The 23,563-nt window shown below is 41.8% G+C and overlaps 1 protein-coding gene across 1 annotated transcript in view; it reads right to left on the bottom strand.

The window, feature by feature from the left end:
- The window catches only part of LOC109631531 (retinoic acid receptor beta), an 82,576-nt gene continuing 59,013 nt past the window's right edge, over positions 1-23,563 (bottom strand). Inside the window, exons 5-8 of the mRNA XM_020090364.2 lie at positions 17,809-17,985; positions 11,732-11,936; positions 8,384-8,542; positions 1-6,494 (exon numbers count right to left, since the gene is read on the bottom strand). Coding sequence (XP_019945923.1) covers positions 6,247-6,494; positions 8,384-8,542; positions 11,732-11,936; positions 17,809-17,985 — 789 coding nt within the window. The 3' untranslated portion in view covers positions 1-6,246. The remainder of the gene's footprint in view (positions 6,495-8,383; positions 8,543-11,731; positions 11,937-17,808; positions 17,986-23,563) is intronic.

The raw sequence follows: 23,563 nt of genomic DNA, 5'->3' as shown, positions 1-23,563 counted from the left end.
TATTTTTAAAATAAATATATTTTATTACTTTGCCAGGACAGTTCATGGTAAAGTTAAACAGTATATGAACATAAAAAGCATATGTTAATGTACAAACAGAGACAATATTTAAAATGGAGAAACAGATCGGAGCGCAAACCTCAGAGCATCCTCCGAGGTCAAGTTAACCCTATGGAGCCGGACGCAGGGGCTGATGGGATAGATCCACATCAGTCCCTGCCCCCTCCACCCTCTCGCGCTCAGTGTGATGATTATGTCTCATATTAACACGACTATACAACACTGCATATGACTGGTGGTGAGGTCCTCTGTAAGAGATGGAAAAAAGGCGACTATGGACAGTTTATGATGTCGACCAAAAACACCTTTAAGATGGACAACAACAGAGCTACTGTTAATGACTGATACTGGTTCACAGTCTCGTGTTCTGGCTCCTGGTTTCATCTAGGGTTGGACTGGTATGTGAGACTGAGATACAGGGTCTTTGTAACACTACTGCCATGTGATGGTGTTAATGTCGAACTGGTCGGTCCAGTAGGAAAAACTTCACAACAGCCTCCTACTTGTTATTTGACTCAAATGTCGAGGACGTCAAGTGTCAACAAACTGACGGCTGAATGGTTGCAAAGCATTTAGTGGTCAGGTGAGGGTGAGGTGCCGGGTTACTACAAGGCTAATAGGGTAGCCGTCTTGAAATGATGTGGGAAAGCTGCAAAAACAGAAATACTGGAAGTTGTCCTGGGTCTTCCCAGGGTCCCACCTTCATTATACTGTAGCATACCAGAGAGAAAAGTCTGTAATTTGCAGGCATTCAAAACGTCATATTTAAAGGGACAAGGCAACCTTCAGCTAAAGAGGATACATGGTCCCCTTGTTTTTCCAACGAACATGTTAGCACATGCAGCAAACATAAGCCGTTTTCAGACACGGCCTCCTGGTAAAAATCGGAGAATAGGCTGCAGAGTTTATCCAGATTTAGTTTTTCACACATGCACAACGCAGAGGGAGATTTTCTGCACGAATGGTTTTACAACAGCATCAAATCCTCTGCGTTATTCAGGTGAGGGGCGGAGCAGCCGGGTGCAGCAGACAGAGGCAGGAAGTGACGTATTAAGTAACTTGTCACTACAAACTGTCTTGACATCATCTGTGTCTTCTACGCGTGTCACTGCTTTTTCGCGTTTTAAAAGCGCCATCAACCCCCCCACTCGTTCGCGGTGAATCCCCTGCTGTGTTTATACTAGGAGGTTAGACTACGGACTCAGACATTTGCGTTCACGCATGCACCTCCTCAGGAGAAAAAAACGGAGAAACTGCGGAGTCCGGTGCATGTCTGAAAGCAGCTATAGAGTGACATTCATTATGAGTCCTCAGATCATTGCCTGATGCAATGCAGGTGACGTCCAGTTAGCGGAGGTTCCTGCTGGAGATGCAAGTGAGATCATTGACAGCAGTGAGACTGAAGGTCAACTGTTGAGTTGCAAGACAAAAAACCAAAGGAAAGAATTTATAGAGGCTAAATGGCTTCATAGAGCTGCAGAGTGGGATGACTATTCTTCAGAAAAAGGGACACATTACACCACTGGTAGGGTCTATTGTAGTATAAAGATATGTAGTAGTGCAGCATTCATATATTCCTGGTGGAGGGCAGTTGTTGGTGAAGGGTGATTTCTCCCTGGACTTGTATATTATTGGCAGATGCTATTAACTGTAGTTGATCAAATCAAATCCTGTTGGTTTTTCAAAGCACTTATTCACATACCCAGTCAACCCCTAGTTCGTTAGTTGACCTGTTAACCAAATAGCTGTCGACTGATTGGGTTTGATTGATTGACGACAGCTGATTGGCTTCCTGGCAGGGGGTGGGGAGTGGAGCAGCTCTGTTGTTTGACATGGAACAGGGACAGGACATATCAACGGTATCAGGTGCTGAGGTGGCTTGGTTGTCCATTTCTTCCACTCATGGGTTTCTCTTTCTTATTCGTCCCAAATTGTACATGTGTGTGTTGTGGAGTGTGACCTGGGTGCCCAGATCAACCCACCAAGTTCCAGTTACTCCTCCTTTTGTTTTTTCTACATTGTTTAGATTGTGATTCGATGATCCCAAGGACAAATGACGGAGCGTCTTTTCCACAGAGCTGCCAAATGAAATGCAAAGCACACACCATTTATGTAACATCTCTGCAGTGAGCTAGATAGTAAAGTATTACAGTTACGTCGGTACAACATTCAACAGAAACGAACAAGATGTAATTCAGCATTGTGAAGTTGTTTCCTAAAGGAACAGATAACGGCTCCTGCTGTGTCCGGGCACCTAAAGGTACGCCAGACACGTCAGGGGTGGATGTGGACATTCTTCGGCTGTGAAGGTTTTCCAGCTTGAAAAAAGAAAAAAAAAAGAAAAAGAAGAGAAAAACACCTAGACGCCCTTCCCTTCATCTCTCACCAGGAGAGCAAGACAGAAAATCAAGGGAGAGCATTTCCTATGTCACATTGAGATAGAAGTAATTATTCCTTAACACTGCATATCATTCTTCTGACAGACTCCATGACATTATTCACATTCAAACACGCTAAAAACAAAAAAACAAAAAAACAAAACAGCTCTGGTTTCCCTTATGATATGTATTTCTAGGCAGGGATGGAATGCAGATGGGTTTTTGTTATGTGCTGCTGAGACCCAGAACCCCTCACTGCCCCGGGGTCTCACTTTTCAGGATGACTCATCTACAACATTTTCGTGAGGAGTTAATCTCAGCAAATATTCATCCCAGCAAATATTTTGAGACATTTAGGACATTGTGTAATGGAGTATATTTGTGCCAACGTTCAATTTGTTTCTGAGCCAGATTTTGAATTTGCATTTGTATTTAAGGAACCGACTGTCTTCAAACTGAATAATTCATCTCATCAAGTCTTAAAAAGGTCATAGTCATAAAAAACATCACAGTGTCACACTTACACATATCGTAAGTTGCCAGAATCAATCTGTCATGTAGTGTTCCCCATGCTCAATAGAATAATCTATAGTAATGAGTAAATACCACTGACACGCTAAGTATCACACAACTGTAATGTTTGCTGGGACAGTCGGCAAAATTTAGTGAACATGCCATGGAGACAAGCTTAATCGATGCATCGTTGGGAATTTTGAAGGTTCTATATATAGAGCACAAATTTGACACTGAGAATCTGGGCACTCCAGTAAAATGGCAAAACGTTATTATAGTGCATTATGGGAGTGAATTTAGACTCAGCACACTGGATGAAGCCCAGGGGATATGGTTGAAAGCTCCAGAAGAAGTGAGTAAGTTGGCCTTGTGTTGGAAACCTCTTAGCTGTTGTTTCCAAGGTCAAGGCAAGAACATATATGCTAAACTAATAAATTCCCAACTTCCCTCATGAATAAGTGCGTTTATCAAAAGGTGTAGCTACTTCTTTTAGTCATAGTCATAGACGTGGATGAGAAGTCTTACAAGTGGAAACCATGTCTCTAGTTCGATGACAACAAAGCAAATCGTATCTGCGGATGAGGAAGGTGTGATGTGGTCAAAAGCTCAAAAGCAAGTGAACTTCTTTTGTAAATGAATCATTTCAGAGTCGAAGTGTGACGACTCCACATTTGTAAATCCATCCCAAAATCAAATGTAAATGACCACAGACTCAACACATTCATCTATCCCAAAAAGTTGGTGCATATGAGTTGACCGACCAACCGGAACCAATGGCTTGGATTGGTGATTGGTGGATGTCAGCTTGTTTGCATTGTGCCACTGCATTTTCATCTGAAATCTGGTGGCAAGTGTTTAATTCAACGGAGACTCAAAACTTGGTATGCAGCTTTAAACGAGGAAATACAAAATTTTGATGAACCAAACTGTTTACCTGCTGGCACAAATTTCTGCTTATGAAAAAACACCTCTCCTACTCACTGCATCATTTTCTGAAATCCATAACTGTTTCAATATCAGTGTTCTTCTTACTTTGGCCCTCCTCTGTGGTTGAGGGGCTGTCAGCTTGCAGACTGTTACGTTTCTGTACTGCAGCTACATTTGAATGGTTCGACATGTGTAAGTGCTACAGTTAGTTTGTCCCCTGCGTTGTTCCTGAACAACCACATGGTATCAGTGTGAATGGAGCCATGATCCGACCTGCAGGGACAGCAGCGTAGTGAGGGATCTGGGGATAAGTGGCTATAATGAAGTTCAGTTCCCATTGTTCAGTGGGATGTGCGACCTCAGTTGTGAAGAAAAGCGGCTTTCTAGGATCATCTTTTAATTTCAGCGGGACTTCCTCATCTGATACACCACACCGCCCACTTCCCCGCCAATGAGCTTAAGTACTCAGTTGGATTTAATGTCCGAAGAGAAGCTTTACTCGATTGCATTTCTCAGGGCGGTGGAGGGTCATTTGGGATCTCCTCTTGCATCATTAAATGTTGCTTACACTGTCAAGTCTGAAGTCTAAGGCGGATGTTTGGAGTGGATTTGGGTATTCCACCCCACCATGTGCTTTCTAAATTATTATTACAATCTTCCTGACCCACGCAGCTCAGCAATCAGAATTGCATTGCCCATGTGTATCACTGGTTCAAACAAGACACTTCTGAAAAGATAGAGAAGGAAAGGTAAGTTGAGGAGCTCTGTTCATAAGGCCATAACAGAGCCCATTTGTGTTTGCAGAGCCTGGATGGTAGTTCATGCTGTTGGTGGTAGATACACACTCATGAGGTTGACATTCAAGCAGTTGTTTTGGAAAAGTCAAAGCTGCTATTGGCTGTGATGAGCTAATAACTTCTATTTGTGCAACTGTATCTGTAGACATCCTTTAAACCCGAGATGAATGTTTGCTAGCAGGAGAACAACATGCCTGCAGAAGAGAGAATGAGGCAATTTGATGTCTATTCCAATCGTCATCGATCATCATCGTCATTCATCTTTTTGTCTCTGCACCATCATATGTATTTTTTTTTTAATTCTCTGATAAATACATTTCCCTGGCAATGAGATATTTTCTATAATTGTACGTTTTCTACTGAACAAGGAAATCATGCTGGAGGAAACTGGATTTCTAAATAGCATGTAGCATAATGTGAAGCCAGATATCTTCCTCTTACATTCAGTCATCAGTGTGGGGCCAGCTTTTGTTAAAACCCCCGAACCAACCACGGTTAAAGTAGAATCATGGTCTACTAGAAGTATCAGGTGTCCTTTGTGATCACAGCCTGTTGCAGAAAAATCTCTGGTATCTATCAACAACCTAATTTGCCCAATTTGTTTTGACAGTGAGGTAAACTGATTTACGGAGGAGATACAGCCACCAGATGAGAGTTAATTTCATAGACAGGCTGATTCTAAATCGAATCTGCTACATCGGGTCTCTGCGGTTCATGCCGAGACTGGAAAGTTAAACAGACACGGTCAGTCTGATGAGTGTGTGTCAAAGGCTTCTGCTGTTGTGCTTCCCTCCTTTGAAAAACTGATGAACAGACTCGGCTGTCGATATGGAGAGAAGCTTCGCATTCTGGCCGTGTGGATGTAAACTCATTCATGTAGAGACATGAACAAGTTAGTGTTTTAAAAGACAAAAACTGTTTTAAATATAGCAACAAATATAAAATATTAGACTTCCATAATGTCAATATGCAATAACATTCTAGATAACTTTTTGAAGGACTTACAATTAGTCCCTCTTCAAACCTTGATGTATCGCCTCAAAGATAATATTTAAGACAATGAAAAAAGCACCACAAAATTCATCATAGAAACAAGATCTAACCATACGATGGTATGTACAATGTACGTATGCCAACAATATGAGAGAGGGAAAGAGATGAGGACAGAGTAGGAAAGAGAAAGAGAGAGAGGAGTAAAACCACTTATCCAACTCCTGTCATGCAGATAAGGAGTTACACAGGAGACCTGAGGAGTATCATCTCTGGCGGTTTGTGAGGGCCACGCCCTTCCTGTCACAGTCCCAGAGACGCCATTACAAATGAGCGTTATACACAAACCGTTGATCCTTTGAGGCCTCCGTGTTGACGTTTTCTTTTTAAGGAGGGAGTTTTAGAGGAATGGGAGAAGAAGGATATAAAGATAACATAATACCAAGCGTTGGAGAGTCAGGGCAGAAAGGTTGGGCATGGGCGGGAGGGGGAGGTTTGAGGTCTTCTCCTTGCCGGCTGTTCTTTTTTTTGTGCAAAGAAATGTCAGAGTAAGTCTCAGAGGCACCCATGGGTGCACTCTCCTAGGGCTCTTTGCTAGGAGGTGTGGCTGTAGCCCCCTCTGTGTCCAGGGAACCCGGTGACTCCTCGGCAGGGGTGTCTTCGTTGGGGCTGTCCTTGCTGCTGGGGCTGGCCCCTTCCCCGGCCTCGGCTGAAGTGCTGTTGCTGCTGCTCTGGCTGTCTTGGCCCTCTGAGTTTTCCAGCATCTCCTGGATTAGCGGCGGCATGGAACCTGGGATCTCCATCTTCAGAGAGATGACGCGTTCTGCTCCTGCAAGACAAGAAGGACAAAAGTGATTTTTTGATCTTGAAAAAAAGTTTTAGAAAAGCAATGGGTGACACTTGTGTTACTCGCAACAATATTTTACAATCCCTCTGATATACAACCAATTTTCACACTTTCATTGCATGAGCCTTCTCCATAACAATTTAGCTAACTCAATGAAAACCACCAGATATGATTGAAAGCTCCAAAACAATGTGTTGAATGGACATTGAGTGAAGATATTTTGATAATTGGCCGATTCTTTTCCAACTTTCAACATCCTTTGTAAAATAATTGCAATAATAACTGTTTACTTAAACTATTTAATTTATATTGTGCACTTTAATCACAACAGTAACCTGCTTTATAGGTCAGAAAACACAAAGAGAAACTATCAAACCAAAAAGTAAAACTAAGAAAAAGTAAAGGATTAGGACACAAATGAAACCGATACAAACAGTGAAAGCATTAGTAAGACAATAAGCTGGGAGAGGAATCAGATAAACCAAGGAAACAACAAAAAGCCAAGTTTAAACGATGGGTTTTAAGGGAAGATACAGAGCAGAGATAAAGAGCAGTGAAACTCTACAATAATGATTCCAAAGTGGAGGGGCCGAGGTCTGTGGAAGGTTGATAGAAGCGTTTGATTCTGACACAAAGCTTAAATGGGGTTTAAGGCTCAGCACTGTGAGTCAGTCCAAAACATACATGAAACAGATCAAAGCTGTTTACAATCTATAGTGTTTCAAAGGCAGCCAGTGTCCAGAAGGTGCGGCCTCCTTGTCACCTTTCCTGCTAGGTTTTGTAACTGAATATTCATATTAACGATCATTACATGCCACTGATTGTCACCAACCAAAACATCTACCACACACTTTGCTCATTTGATGTCCAAATGGATGTTGTTCTTTCTTGCGTGTGCCCCCATTAAATCTCAACTTGATTGTTAGTCCTTACTCAGCCATCATGTCCCCAAGTATGAAGATATGTGGGTGGTCCCCCCTTTTCCACTAAGTAGTCAAGATGGCAAATATCAAGGGTGAGAAATGTCCAACCTTTAAAGCTCAACCTATTGACCATTTTGAGTTCACCATCCTGGTACTCGTATACAAGTTCACTCTTGAAAGAGCTTTCTCAGAGTTCAGATCATAAAGATTAAAACTAGCTCATATTTAGAGGTACTAGGTTCACAGTTCCAAATATTAACAAGTTCACACTCGTCTGTTTTTAACCTGTTTGAACATTACAGACACTGACAAGTTAACATAACGTACATGAATTAAAGTTTTGTCAACACAATTCAAACACCATGCAACTAAATCAGCATGTCCACACAACACACAAACTATACATGTCCACAAAGCCACTACCGACGATCATGCTACTTCATGAGAACACAAGAGCAGACTCCACACATTCCAACGATATCTTTCTTATCTTTCTATGACCAACCCTCCCTCGACCAGAAGCCCAATGAGAACAAAAATGAAAGTTCCCATCAAAAAGCGACACATACATGTCTGACCTCTAATGTTTTGTCACAATACGTTTTGTTTTAGGCCATAACTCTGCTAAAGCCGTCGATCCAATGTCTCATTCATTTTCTTCTTCTCTTAGTTCACTGGCGGTCCCGACTAAACCCTCTCCCGGCCCACGTCAGAGAACATTTGCATAAAGTTGAACCTTTTTCAATTTCTCCGTGTCACATTGCAGCAAAACACCGGCTTATTTGGTGATTCTGCTCACAATGATAGCAGCCTGTCAGCCTCCAGTGTTTGAGTGCTTACAGGATTATCAGTGTCTGACATGCAGGCAGACGTGGATGCCTCCTGCTATTTGTAACTGCAGTGAGCTGATACGTGTGGTGTAAGCGTAAGGTGACATTTCCTTCCCACCTTTAGCACTGATGCTGCGCAGGTCTGTGATCTTCATCAGGGTTTTAGGGAACATGTGTGGTTTGCTGGGACGGCGCTTCCTCACGTAGATCTTCAGAGCTTCCAGCAGTGGCTCCTGGAGCTGGTCCACCTTGGAGGGCTCCTCCAGGTCCTGACGATCTGACACACACACACAAAACACACATACGCGAATTCCAGTCAGACTTGAGGGCTCAACTATGACAAATCCATGTCTTTGCCTTATCTGATGTAGACAAGCTAGAGGCTAATACATGTATCACAGCATGAATTCCGGTTTGATTAAGAAGGAAGAGTTTATCTCATTATGTCAGCTCATTTGCTGCAGAGGAGAATTTCCCGTGATGGTTACAATTAGATAACTTGAGCAGAACGCTCATTTAAACCCTTTATTCTGACTGCTTGTGCTCAGCTCTGATAACTGTGAGGTTTTAGAGGCAAAGCTGCTCGGCAGATGTGGTATTCAAAGCCGTGCATCTATCCAGAGACCATGGAATAGAATGACTCAGTGGTCAAATGCACCAGAGGCCTCTGCTCTCTGAACAGAGACACTGGCTCAAATCCCCCATTCAAAGAACATCGAGGACGTTTGAGCCGGTAGTCCCCTCAGGTTTTTATTTGGCTTTATTGTGCATTAATATGTAGCCACTGAAAATGTTGAGAAGACTTAGCTTGGGTTTGTTTTCATCACAGAAAATATTCTCCAGTTGGAATATCCAGCAAATTGTCCAAGGTGGAAGGTGTTACTTATTGTATTCTACATTGTTCTAGAGTTAAACCTTATCACAACCAAAATAACTGATGATCAGAGCTTCACAAACATTTATTTTTAAGGTTGTTTAAATCATCTGATCCCACACATCACTTTGTGATGTCGTTTCCAGACCAAAGCTGCAAATGCAAGATTTTAAGTTCTATGTAAAGTGCCTTGAGATAATGTATATTATGATTTGGCGCTATACAAATACAATTGAATGGATTCTCTGTCGTTTAGAATTCAAAAGATTGGTTCACATTTTTCCAGTCGATCTTAAAGAATTACACACATGCAAAGAACATTGAAACTGTTATTGTTTACTCACTGTTCATTCTTTCTTGCTGTAAATAAATCACTTTCTAAGGGAGGAGGATGGATTGATGGAGCTGAGTTTAATTTGATAATATGAGTCTCCGTTACTCAAATAAAGTATGTTCTGATTGTCCTGCCAGCACAGCTCAACAGGAAGCCACTTTGGGAATTTAAAAAAAAAAGACTTTTAACACAGCATTGTAAAAAAGGTGAACCCACTGATACTTCAGTGAGGAGAAAGAAATGTAATCATTTAAAGTCACTTGGTACAAACAAATACAGCAACGTTTGCAGTTTCCAGTAGTTTGATTTTTAAAAATTGAGATTTTTAAAATACTGGGCTTTTCTCTGTTTCATGTGATTGTAAAATGTCTGGGTGTTTGTCCACACTATGAGAAATCGTGATGGGAAACATCATAGATTCAATCATCAATTCAGAATTAAAAAACTAAAAGAAAAAACTGTGATGTGTTAGACATGTGATGTGAATGGTCAGCTCTGGAAAGTAGTCCCATTGAAGATGACATTTCAATCCAGCATTAGGCCTTAGGGTGGCAGTGTGTGCACTGAAATGAGTAGTCTGCTGGACCTGCAGCCAAGGTGCATGATTTCAGATGCAATCAGAGGTGTCTCGCACTTTCCTCGGATTATGCAAGAGCCTGAAATATTTGCTGAGGCTCTGGGGATTGAGTATATAAATATATATTGTTGAATGAAAACCCAGCGGCGAAGGAGCCGGGGCGCTGATGAAAATGACGGGTAGACGGGAGCGTGATAATTAGAGGAGACGCTGTGTGACTTTCAGTGGACATGCAGGAAAACTTTGTGTGTGTGTGTGTACGAGCGTGTGGATATGCATGTGTGTGTGCGTTACAGACTTGTGTGTTAATGTGCGTGTAGCCACATGAGAGCATTAGTCATGCCTCAGATATGGTGGTGGAAAACAAGCAGAGCAGCCTCTTCTCTCTGGGGGGGGGGGGAGTTCAAACATTCCACTCAGTGAACTGATTCTGCTGTGACATACCTGCCTGTCATCTCCCTCCTCTCCCTGCTCTCTCTCCAGTCACAACATCGCTGCCTCACTGACAGCAACCTGTGGTTGACCTGGTTTCAGACACAGGTGGAGGCTGATTCACTTTCACCTCAAACTGAGTGGATCCACGTTAGCTCTGCTGCTCATCATGTAACTCACACCAAATTCAAATTCTGAGGGCCAGCGGACAAATTATATGTGTGTCGTGAATGTAGTGTACAAGAGATGGTCACTAACCAGTATATACCATCATGCATTGCACTCATGGCGTTAACAGGGGGAAAAATGGCGGAGAGATGAGGAAGAGAGGGCAGCACGTTTCAGCCTTCTCTCTCTATCTGGAAATTCTTCTCATTCTCACTCTCATCAAAAACATCTGAATTATTATATTTATTATAAAGACGGACATGTTTATATTTTCACAGACCGATTTGAAGACAGTCCGCTTGAATGTACTTTTAAAAAAAAATGGAATGACATATTGTAGCAGTAAAATGAAAGCAGAGCAGCGCGTCTCAGCAAAAACTGCAGCAAACAAGTTTATTTCTACTTTTAAATGTGGTCATTAAATATGTTTTTGACCTACCTGTATTAAATGTAAGTGCCAAATAAACATTTGAAATGTATTATGGTATTTTTGCACCTGCCGACATCGTTGTTGTTGTGTCATAATCCCCCAACAATGACATAATTACCGGGGCAGAATAAATGCGCTGCGTAGTGTCTGAAAATGCTTTCAGACACTACTCAAGTGTTTTTTCTGCTGCAAATGAGGTCACGATATAATCCTTTACATAGAAGTCAATATATGGTGAAGTAGGGCTTAGTGAATGAGTGGGTGATTTTGGACACATCCCGTAAGTATCATTCATTTACCCAACCACATTTATATTTATTAACATAGGGCGCAGGAGGAAAAATTCACCTTTAAGGCCACGTCTGAACGGGGCCTTCGAGTTGAAATGCTATGATTTAACACTTGCAGACTTTAAAGACTTACTTTTGCTGTTGGACTACTCACAGTTTAACAGCCACATATGTTAATAAAGTTACAGAAATTCATTATTTGGTCGCTGAAGACAACATATGACACATTGTACGCAACATGTAAAGATGGGTGACATTTACATTCTTGTCTCTTTCTTTCTCTCGGACTTCTATTCTTATCTTGTCCTTCTTTCCCACTGCCCCCCACCACTCCTCCCCATTCTGCCCCCGGTTTGCCCACCTCCAGAGATGAGACAGATGGCGCTGAGGAGGCCTGTCTCCGTGTCGTCCATCTCGATGGGCAGCAGCTGGTTGGCAAAAGTGAACACCAAGTCAGTGAGAGGGCCGAAGCCAGCGTTGTGCATCTGCGTCCGGTTGAGGGTCAGCCCATCCGAGAAGGTCATGGTGTCCTTGTCGGGGGTGTACCTCGTACAGATGCGCAGGATCTGACAGGGGGGGGGGAGGAAGAGAGAGAGGCTCGGTCAGCAGGGACTTAGTGGACAGGAAACTTTACGTGACTATAAATTGGAGGGTTCATCCATAGAGGTGAAGCTGCAGACAGCTGGTTTTAAACTTCTTGATGCTGAGTTTTAACATCGACTGAACGTTTTGTTCACTTTCATTATTGTTAATGAAAAAAACCTAAAAGAATAAGACTTAATTTAACAATAATCCATAAGAAAAAGCAGGAAATAAGGAGGATTTAACTGTACCACTTGCTACTGATTCCTTTTCGCTCAACCTGGCATTTCAAATGTGTTCTTATTAATGGTTGTATAACTGTTCTATAAAGCATTACAGTACGTTTTAATAAAAAACAAATGACATACATTTATAATGTCCAGTAAAGATGTCTTTTCACAGTGGGGCTGAGTTTGCTAAAACTGACACCTGTTTCTTTACATAGTGTTGATATATTTTGGCAGCTTGTAAACTGATCAGCCAGGACTTTAGAGTAGGTAAAGTTTTTTAATCAAACCATGAAGCCAAATAAATAAACTGAAGCTACAAAATAAGTTTTAAATCACATTAGTGATGGTTCAGAATGAGGCCACAGATACACACTGATCAGTCACAACATGCTTTACTTTGTGGTGCTCACAGCAGAAATGAAATTTTAAGTCCCTAACCGAAATGAGCATCATATCAGATACCCACATTATTACTGGACCTTCATGATGGGAAGCCTTACTCACAATTTCACAGATGAGATTTGAAAAAGACTCAAAATTATTGTATAAACTTTCATATTTTGTTGCAAAATCATCTCGTAAAAAAAAAAAAAGGTCAGGTTATATTGTTTCGATTATATATATTTATATTTATATTACTCCCAAAGACGGGCAGACACACACACACACACACTCTTTCCGCAGATTATGACACAACACAGTGTTTTAACTTCATTGTTCATTGACGCCGTGTCCCGTTTATCCAGGAACTTTAATATAAATCGAGCAGGTCTTCATAAACATCAGTTCTATGTGTGAGTAATTAGAGAAGAGCAGAGTCATTTGTTGACCTGCGGGACCACGCGGATACTGTAAAGGCTGTAATCTGAGTGCATTCATATGGAGAGCATCAAAATAATCAAATATAATCATGTTGATTATATTATTTTATTTATTTATATATCAATTTGCCACTTGGCATTTCTCACACTGTTTTTAGTCCCTTTTTGTGCATTGTTTTAGCTAAACATCCCATAAATTATTCTCTCGTGGACCTGATTTTTCTAGCGACAGCAAGCAGCTGTTTTTGGTGAAAAACGCATGTAGAACAAAAGTAGCAAAAAAACTCCTGAAATAAAGTGTGACAATGAAATAAGATCTGTATGTTTTTATCAGGAAATAAAGGAGCTGAACGTTAAATGAAACATTTCAGTGACCCGACACATCTGCAACAAATGTTTATGTCGTTGCATGTTTACTTATTGGATGTAGTTTATAAGGAAAAATAATATGTTCTATGCTATTCCTAGTTTGTTCTGCTTCCCCCTAGTGGGCAGAAAATCAATTCATGCAACCTAAAGCGAGAAAGCACTGCAGGTAATTTGACTTTAATAACAATGAAATAAGGACATGAAATATACAAACCACCCATAAAATATGCAAGCACACAATTAACAGTACCAACCTTCTCACAGTCATTGTACCAGACTGTGAGAAGGTTGTAACTGTTACACGCGAGTATGTGTGAATCTGAATCTGAGAGAAGTCTGAACCAAGTTTCCCAGAAAGAGCAACAGAGACAAGAGGCCCAGCCAAAACAATGACCTTCTACACACTCAAAGAAAATAACCTTTGGGTCTCCCTGCTGCACTGCGTGTGTGTGTGTGTGTGTGTGTGTGTGTGCACGTGCGTGCGTGTGTGAACACCTAATGAAGCCACTGACGCTGGATGTGAAGCCTACAGGAACCTTTGAAGCTATTTGAGTGGGATGCTTCTGACAGTGAGTGGCAGGCGTGTCTGCAACATGAAACAGAATAAAACATGGCTACTGGCAGTACTCACACCGGCTGGCCAGGCCTGCGCTCAGACACACACACACACACACACACACACACACACACACACACACACACACACACACACACACACACACAGCGTTTGATCTTTACTATGACACTCCCTCACCCAGGCCCGGTGCACAATACCTATGCCCTTCGCCACAGCAATGTGCTGGTGAATGGATGCTGATGGCTGAGTGGGAGCCAGAAAGTCACCACAGCCTTCAACTTCTCACCTCGGTTTCCCCGGGAGTTCACTGTTGCTCCACCGCTCAGCCACGTCTGAGTGTGACTCAATGAAAACTCATTTATCAACGCGGCACTGCCGCAGAAACTGAACTTGGCAGAAACATACACAAACTGAATCCCAAGCATTCATTAATCCAGGCTATGTCTGCATGTTGTTAAGCTGCTTTGCATTTACACCTCACATTAATATGCATCTTCATGCATTAATCACATGCAGATCATCCTTTCTATCAGTACCTCTGTTATGGTTCATGTCTTTTAAAGAAAATATATCAGGCTGCTGAGAGAACTCTTTTATTATCATTTATGATTTGTAATCAATGGGTTTATTAATAATTAATGAGTCGATGATGCAGGTTGGTTTATGTATGTAAGAGATACATGCTCAAAGACTGTAATAACTACCCACTGTTCTTGAAACAGTTCTTCATGACATTGATCCAACAATGTGTTTGAAACCTTCCTCTGAGATTCTGCTCCATGTTGACATGTTGCAGATTCGTCAGTTACACATTCACGCTGCCCCCGTTCAAACGAAAACAAAGCTTCCACTGGCGACTGTAGAGTAGAGTAAATGGTAAGTAGTCTGAACACATGTAGCGTTTCTCTGGTCTTAATGACACACATTCATACAGTGCATCTACGGGCAGCACTTTTTTCTCTGAGGAAGGCCCAGCCGACAGGAGCAGTTTGAGTTTCAGTATCTCGCTCGATGACACTTCAGCATGTGGAATGGGGAAGACTGGGAGTAAACCACTGTCTTTCTAGTCAGAGGATGACCCGCTCTGCCACTGAGCCACAGCCCCCCCCAACGGTCCCTGAAGTTCATTGAACTCACTGTCATATTTATGAAACCAGTTAGACACTTTGACTTCATTCAGCTGGAAGTAGCCATTAGATGGTGGTAAACTGTGGTCAGCAACAGACTACAAATCAAGACTGATGGTATTTACTAATGGAAGTTTGTCAAGAAAACATTCCCACTGTCACACCAACACCACCAGCAGCAGCAGTAGTCTAAACGTGGCATCTATTGGACCTCTGTCCGTCCTGGGAGAGGGATCTCTCACATGTGGCTCTCTCTACGTTCTTTTTTCCCTGTTAAAAGTGTTTTTTGGTAGTTTTCCTTCCTCTTGTTGAGGGTTAAGAGCAGAGGATGTCTGCTTTTTAAAGCCCTATGAGACAAATTGTGATTTGTGAATATGGGCAATAAAAATTAAATTTGATTGATTGATAGATAGTCAGATGATACAAAGCAGGTTGGTTCCATGGATTCATGCTGTTGACTCAGATTCTGCAGGTTCATCAGACCAGGCTACATTTTTCAGTCTGCAACTGTCCAGTGTCGGTGAGTCTGTGTCCCTGCAGCCTCACATGTCTGTTCTTGGCTGACAGGACTGGAAGCTGACGTGGTCTCTGCTGTTGTAGACCATCCACCCCAAAAGATGTTGTTCACTCTTTCTCTAGTAAAAATCTGAGTTACCATGCCCTTTCTGTCAGCTCCAACCGATCTGACCTCTCTTATTAACAAGATGTTTCCGTCCACAGAACTGAACTGAATCTAAGGACATGAGCAGTTTCAGAATCAGTCAAAACAACACATCTTTCTTCCTCGTTCTGATGTTTGATACAAACACTAACTGGAGGATTTTATGCCTTCCACTGCTACCACTTGATTGGCTGAGTGGCTGGATAATTGGAAAACCATATTTGACCATTAATCAAGGCAGAGAGAGAGAGTGAACTCAAAGACTGTGTGCAATTCTATCTGACCTGTGATGAGCTCGTTTTTTTAGGTGTTGTGATAAACTCGTACTCATGATAACTGAGATATTAAAAACATGAATTTAATGTAATCATGTTAATAATCCAGCACCACTTTAATCACCAGACCTCAGGATTTACTTATGATAGACATTTGGTATCAATCATAAGTCATTAATAAGGTTCATTGGCATCAGGTTGTGGGAAATCCATGTCCATTTGTCTTTAGCTAGCTCCCTGTCTTGTAGCTAGCCATTAAGTTCTATTAAAAATAAAGCATCACTTCAATCTGTATTTATAATTTTAAAAATATAATAAAGCAGGAATAATTATAATGTGGCAATGATTGAAAAAAGAATGAAACTAGCCCTAATTATATTAGCCTAAATATACTCTTCCCTAAACACACACACACACACACACACACCAACCTTGCAGGAGTGAGACAGACGAGGAGGAGAGACAGCCATTTTGCCTTTTTCCATCTCATTACTGTGGCTACATTACAGTACATTGCTCCACTTCACAAGCCCTAAATAACAAACATTTACCCGCTGGCAGGCGGCAGACTCTGCAGACATCTCTGCGTCTGTGCTCCATAAAGAGCACACAGCATCATTAACAAATGCAGCGACGACTCACTGCCCCACATTCAAAAGCACAGGCAACTGTCCTAAAAAAAGATTAGGGGCTGAGAAATGAGTCTGCATGTCTAATCTAACCTCTACCACAGACTGCTACTCCTCATGATGAACTGAATTGACTGGCATGATCAATAGATCTGAACTTCCTGACTCCCATTGGCCAGCTGAGGAGGTCATCCAATAAGATCTGAGGATTGGTCTAATGGGAGCCGGGCTTAAACCCACCGGAGATCTGAGGCTCACCACAGACTCTAAACACATTAATAGATTCGAACACACCGAGGAACAGGAAGGGAACAGGAGGATAAATATTACAATATACTGAAGCAGACGACTCCCTCCTCAGTAAAGAGGTGTGTTTATATAACCGTGTTATGTCACTGCTGGGAGCAGTTCTGGAGAGGTTTTTAGCTCATTACCGAATATTTTAGGAGTTTACTCTCGTACTGAAGAAACATCTAAACTGTGCTTCTTGCAGCGACTCCATTAAAGAGGAACTAGTTCAGTGTAATTACAGATAGAGATGAAAAGGTAGAAAAGTGACAGTGTCTGGAACCCTGTGTACGCTGCAAAAAATAAAAGGTTAGGAACAACTCGCTGCATTCGATTCTGTAGAACCCAGTCTTTGAGTTTTGAAGTAAATCACCTAGTTGTGTTGACTAATTATCTTTAGTTCGGATCATGTGTCTTGTTATACAACTTTAAATACATGAGGGTTCTTGTGTCACCAGGGTCTGGACCAGTTTATTCATTATGTTGATCTGAATATTGTCTAGCGCCATAAACAATTATGTTTGCCATTTGAAATTTCAATGTAAATCATCAAAAGACTGCATTTATATAGTACAGACTTATTGACCATTAAAGTGCTTCACTGTACAAATCACATTCACCTATTCACACACAGTCATACAGCTCTTCCACAGTATATGTAGCATGTTTTCTATCACTCATCATTCACACACTGAAAGCCAGTATTTCATTTTGAACCATCAGATTTCTGATGTGGAAACTTGAGGACTTGAGTGTCAAATCACTAAGAGCTGATTTTTCAGTGTAGTAGGAGACATCTGGTGTCGATCACTTAATAAAAGGAATAGCATTATTTCTCTGAATGACAAGTTTATTTCTCCAAAATACAATGACACCCACCAAAATGTCCAGGCAGGCAGCTTTCAGGAGCGTGATCTGGTCTGCGATGGTCAGCCCTGTGAAGCCAGGCACTCGTTTGGCAAATTCCACGATCTTGATAATGCACTTGGTGGCCAGCTCGCTGAATTTGTCCCACAGGCCCAGGTCCAGCCTCACACGGTGGTCTGCACTCGAGTTCTGTGAGGCACACACACACACAAATACACACAGAAAAACAGAGAACAAGCCGTCAGGCGAAGAGGCAGCTACTTTCGTCATTGCACAGACTGTTGCTAATGATCTCCTCAGTGCACCCTCTTCACTCTGCTCCATATGTGTCACAGTTACCTACAGTAAATAGGCTCCATAAGACCAGAGCTCTCAAAAACACTGGCAGGATTGTTGTTGTGAATTCGCCGAGCTGAGCTGAGCCCGGTGGCCGGGCCCTGCAATAATGAGCATAACAGTGCCAGTGGGATGCTTATGCAATGATGGGATGCAGAAACAGAGCTGTGACAGGTAGCACAGGGCGGTTTGAAGCCAGAGCTGCCATTAATACAGCTACACCATCCAGAACCTACACTGGAGGGAAGCAGGATGGGTGAAAGCCAGGGAACAATAAAGACATAGCCGATCGCAGTATACGGGAAGAGGAAAAAGTGGAAATAAATGTGCTGTAAGAGACCACAGAGAGGAAAGAGAGAGAAGGAATAACAGATGACAGGGAGGAAAGTTAAGAGTGGGTGAGCAGTGTGGCAGCGTGGAAGAGGAGAGGAGAAGGCGTTGTATGAAGTCTGAAAATGTGTATGCTAACTGCTATTTACGGCTTTTGATTAAAACAACAAATGGCTTCAGCTACCTCTTACAGCAAAACTCACTCTGCGACTTTCTAAACTGTCCGTTTATTACAACAAACTTTTTGGAGGCACAATACAAATGAAAAAGTGAGAGCTCCTGAACTGCTTGTCTTAACCTGTGATTGTGCATAACTATGGTCAGCATAACAAGAAGTCCATCTATAAGCTCTGATAGGTGGGAACAGTCAACAGCACAGTGGTGCAGTGGTTATCACTGTCACCTCACACCAATTAGGTTCTTAGTACCGCCAGGGTCTGTGGGGGTTTGCACGTTCTTCTCATGTCTGTGGGGCCTTATATCAGTTTCCTGCCACAGTCTAAACACATGCAGATCGGGGTCAGGTTAATTGAAGACTCCGTGGGTGTGAATGTGATCGGTTGTTTTTCTCTTTATGTTGATCCTGTGATATGCCGGCGACATGTCCAGAGTGTTCACCTCCTCTCCCCAGCTGGGAATGACCCTCTAATCCTTACAAGATAAACTGTATAAATAATGGATGAATGGATTCTGCTATCCTAACCTGCACCCAGTGCATGATATAGGTGCTCAGGTCGTGTTTGTCTATGTTCCTATGTGGTAAGTTAAAAGGAATGCATTGTAAGTTTAAATACCAGTAAATGTATTATCAATACTGATGCTAAAACCTGGGGTTCAAATCTGTGAGATGAAGCTGCAGAGGTATACAAAGTTAAAAAGTGAAGTCTATTCCATGGTAGATTAGAGTGTGAAACTGTTAAGTTAACATAATTCAAAAATTTGTTATAAACAAAAAATAAAATCATTAATCAGTAAATCACAACCTGCTCTTATTTTGAAGGCAACACAGATTATTTTTCGGGGGGGAACTGAGTGTATTTCCTCATTCCAGTAAAGTTACCATTATGGTTACACTAGCTAAACCTTGTGTGGTTAATTCTGTATCATTCTATTCATGTATGTTGCAATATTAAGATATATATAATATATATAATATAATGTGTTGTCAGATGCTGCAATGTGTAAATTGCTGTATTCTTGTACTGTTCTAAAGTAATTCATGGGAGTAAAACAACCATTGTGGAAAAACTCAAACTTGTGTGGTTATTTGTTCCCCCTCTTTCAGGGGCCTAACACATGCACGCTGTAATAAAATGAGGGATGGCCATTTAGCTGCTTCAGCTCAGAGCTCTGGTATTGCGTATGCTGGCTCTGTCACGTACTGAGACACTAACAAAGCCATCAATAAGGTCACAAGTTACATTCATCTGCAAAAAGAATCATTCTCTAAAGTAATGTGCATATTATGAGTTGGGTGCATCAAAAATAAACAGCTGGTGGTGATAATTTTCCACTCGGGCACCGTTTATTATTGCAAAATGATGTCATTAAAAGAGCACCATCTCAGCCAGTCGAAAAGGTGATGGAAATACATGAATATGACATTTCTGTTTGTCTCATGCATCAATGAGAGGAAGGTTACAATCTGTGTCGTAGTTGTACAATCTTCAGTTTGTTTCCACGTGGCACCGGCACAATCCAAGTAGAACAGACTGAAATACAGTGAGAACAACTGCAAGTGTGTTGTGTCTGCAGTTGTCTATCGAGGCCTTCGTTAATGTTGACGTGATGTACATGTGTGTTGCCTTGATCATCACTATCGCTCAGTCTGTATCCACAGCACATTTCCTTTTACTGACACACCAGCTGTTTCACCTAAGCTAATGGTATCAAGGTTTCAAGGCAGTATTTCCATTTACTTTAGAATTTCTGCTTTTTCATTTTAAACACTTTAACTGAAAATGTGAATGAAAAAAAGTGGATGGAAATGCACTTAAAGTTCTGATGTGTCAAAGCCCTATGCAGCCTGGGTGACGGGAAGAGACACAGTGTGAAGTCAGGGACACTCTTGAGGGACACCAACACAGGGCTGGGTAGTATTACACAATAATAGCAGGCAGAACAAAACCAACTATAATAACTAATTAAAACGCTTAAATACTTCCTGTCTTCCTGTGGGGTCGGCATCATGTCTCCCATCTTCACATCACTTTTTGAACAACAAATAAGAAAGCCTCAGGTCGAGGGTTAGGTAAGGTTTTAAAATCTTAAGTGCGTGCAGGTTATGGGTTTAGGTCCTATCTTCTGTTTGCTTGCATGTTTGCATGTTTCTTTCCACGTTGGACTCCTCTTTAATTAACTCCACTGTAGGAACCTAATGAGTATGAGAGGTGTAACAACACTGAAACCTAAACCAAACACTGTAACATAAACGTCCCCAATTTACTGTTGCAATACCAGAAAACCAAATTGCATTCGAGCACCCTCACACCCCTGTAAGAATTATGCTCTACAACACATATAATGACTCGAGCCACAAAACTGAACTAGAATTATCCTGTAATTCTGGTGGCTACAACTCTAAAGGCTGTTTTACTGCGATAAAGACACAGTTTTGAGTCAAATCCATGCTGTAGTTAAAATCGTTAAACAACAGAGAAACTGAACTTAATCCCTAAAATAACAGTCAGCATCTCCCCTCACTTGTTAGAAGCTACATGCCTACAGCTTCTCTTATATCCCAGAGTAATGCTCCCAATTATTTTTTCAGCTTCATCTTTATCACCAGTGAGACACTGAGACATGGGAGCATCCAAAGCGGGAGCATTCAAAGAGGTGATTCTGTAATGGTTTGGTTATTGTTTACTGTGGATGAGGGGCTGCAACCAACAGTTTTAAAAAGGGAGGGGAGAGAAGTGGCCATGGGAGCAGGGGACAATATGACAGATTCAGACAGAGGAGAGCAGCTGCTGGGGAATGGTTTGGGTGTAGCAGAGGGAGAGCTGTGGCGCGCTGGCTGATGGTGGGGATGGAGCATCTGATGACCGTTCTGTTTTGTGATGGTTAACATGGAATGGCCCATCTGTTCTACATGGGTGAGTCTCCACATGTAGCAAGGACACACGGCACAGACTCACAGAGAGGGTGACACGCACCGACACTTAACACAATGAGGAGGGACGATCCTCACACAATGTACTGAATATATGTTAGACAAGGGACGTCTGTGCCACGCAGCACGTTCAACATATCTTTTCGTTATCTGGCTTCGCAAAGCGTAACAACCGCAGTCTCGCTGAGCGGTCATGTGGCAGCGATTATCAACATAACAAGTCAACCGTGCTTTTCCCAAGCACGTTCTCAGAGAAGCAGAAGTGTTTGTTGCATATGACCAATAGTATGATATTTGACAGATTTGATGAAGTTAAGCAAATAATAATAATCCAGGTAGGAAAGGTAAAAAATGCAGGGACGACAGCTGACAAATAAGTGTAATATAATATAATATAACATCACTGCTCCATGCAAGAGAAGATCTGAATATAGTAACATTTGTGTATTTGGTCAAATTACATGTGTTTGCATATGAGAGTTTTATACTCATTCTTTCAGCTGCAGCCCCGGCAGGGTCAAGCAAACATAATTCAAAGTGGTGTGTCGGTTCACTTTAGAAAATAGTTCAAGTCTTTAGCACTTCATTAAGTCTGTATTTTAGGACGATGCCAATATACAAGAGGAAAATGGCTTTGACATTGCTGCAGCCAGGAAAAAAACCAGATAAAGACGTCAGGAGGGGGCCCTCCTACACAGGAGAACAGTAACAACCTCTGTAAAAATGAGGGTCATTCAGAGAAACCCATGATGTCATTTTCCAAAGGAATTGATTGGTTAGTGCCCCCCCCTCCCCTTCATTTTTCTGTAGCCATTGTAAACTTAGGGGATCATTGCTGTCGACTCAAAAAGCCTTTGTGACATGTTGTTAATGCACTATTTACTGTGAATGTGTTAAGGGCATTATAGGAGTGGCTGACTCAATTTTCCTCTTTTTTTTTTTCTCCACATCCGACTTATTTTTGATGATTCTGTTGTCAAGAAGGTGTTCAGAAGCTCAGAGATAGGCTGGGGACTGAGGTGAAGTGACCAATTGAACGAGAGGTGCATCAGCCACTGTTCCCGCCTCCAAAGTCTCAAAATTCAACTTGACAAGCGAGCGAACTGTCGTGCAGAGTTAAGCAGCTGCGAGTGCAAAGGGAAGCGCGAGCCTGTGCTTGTCTCAGCCCCACGCTCACAGTTGTGCACACTGAACTGCAGTTGTGGTTATAAAGTAGGGATTCTTGTTCGCAAGTGGTTTTACGCTCATGGATACTGTTCTGTGCAGGATAGAAACGCTACCTCACCAGTTTGGTTAAGTGCTTGCAACTACTATTCTGTGCATGTATCATATGCATGAGCAAGGTTTTGACGTGCCCAATAAATGCTATACTTCCGCCCCCCCCAAATCTAGTTAGTTGGTACATGGAGCTAGTACATGGATCTTGAGTAATTTTGAGCAAATATGTAATTTGACAGAGAAAAACTAAAGCTGTTAGGTCTGTTTAAGTGTTTGGACTGTTACATATTTGTAACTAATAAAAATGGTTAAAACAATGGAAATGGTTCAAAAGTAAATGGGAACTTGGCTACTAAAAGTTTCTTGTGCAGGCGAATGTGGTTTCATTGTTAGTTCAGTCCATTGATTCCCCTCTTTTACCAGCTTTATGGGGAAGAGTTTGAACTTATAAAAACAATTCAGTAAACCATAAAAAGTGCTCTTGTCAGAATCAGAAAAGGTTTGTGCCATGACCAGGCCCTGAATAAACATAGTTATGAGCAGGTATTGTTCACCGTGCGATTCACAGGCCTCAGGAGGGACAGAAACAAAGCCCTGAGAAGCTGTAATTGACTGCTGCATAGGCTTTTAACTTCCAGATAATGAATACAACAGCAAAAATGCTTTTTTACAGAGTGCTAATCATCTCCAAACAAACTCCTTGGACACTTTGGCTGTTTACTCAGCATAAACAACTGAAACTGGCTCCACAAAGCAAAGCTAACTCAGCTC

This window comes from Paralichthys olivaceus, chromosome 20 (genome assembly GCF_024713975.1).
Source record: "Paralichthys olivaceus isolate ysfri-2021 chromosome 20, ASM2471397v2, whole genome shotgun sequence".
Classification (NCBI taxonomy): Eukaryota; Metazoa; Chordata; class Actinopteri; order Pleuronectiformes; family Paralichthyidae; genus Paralichthys; species Paralichthys olivaceus.
This window is presented reverse-complemented; position numbering and strand designations above follow the sequence as displayed.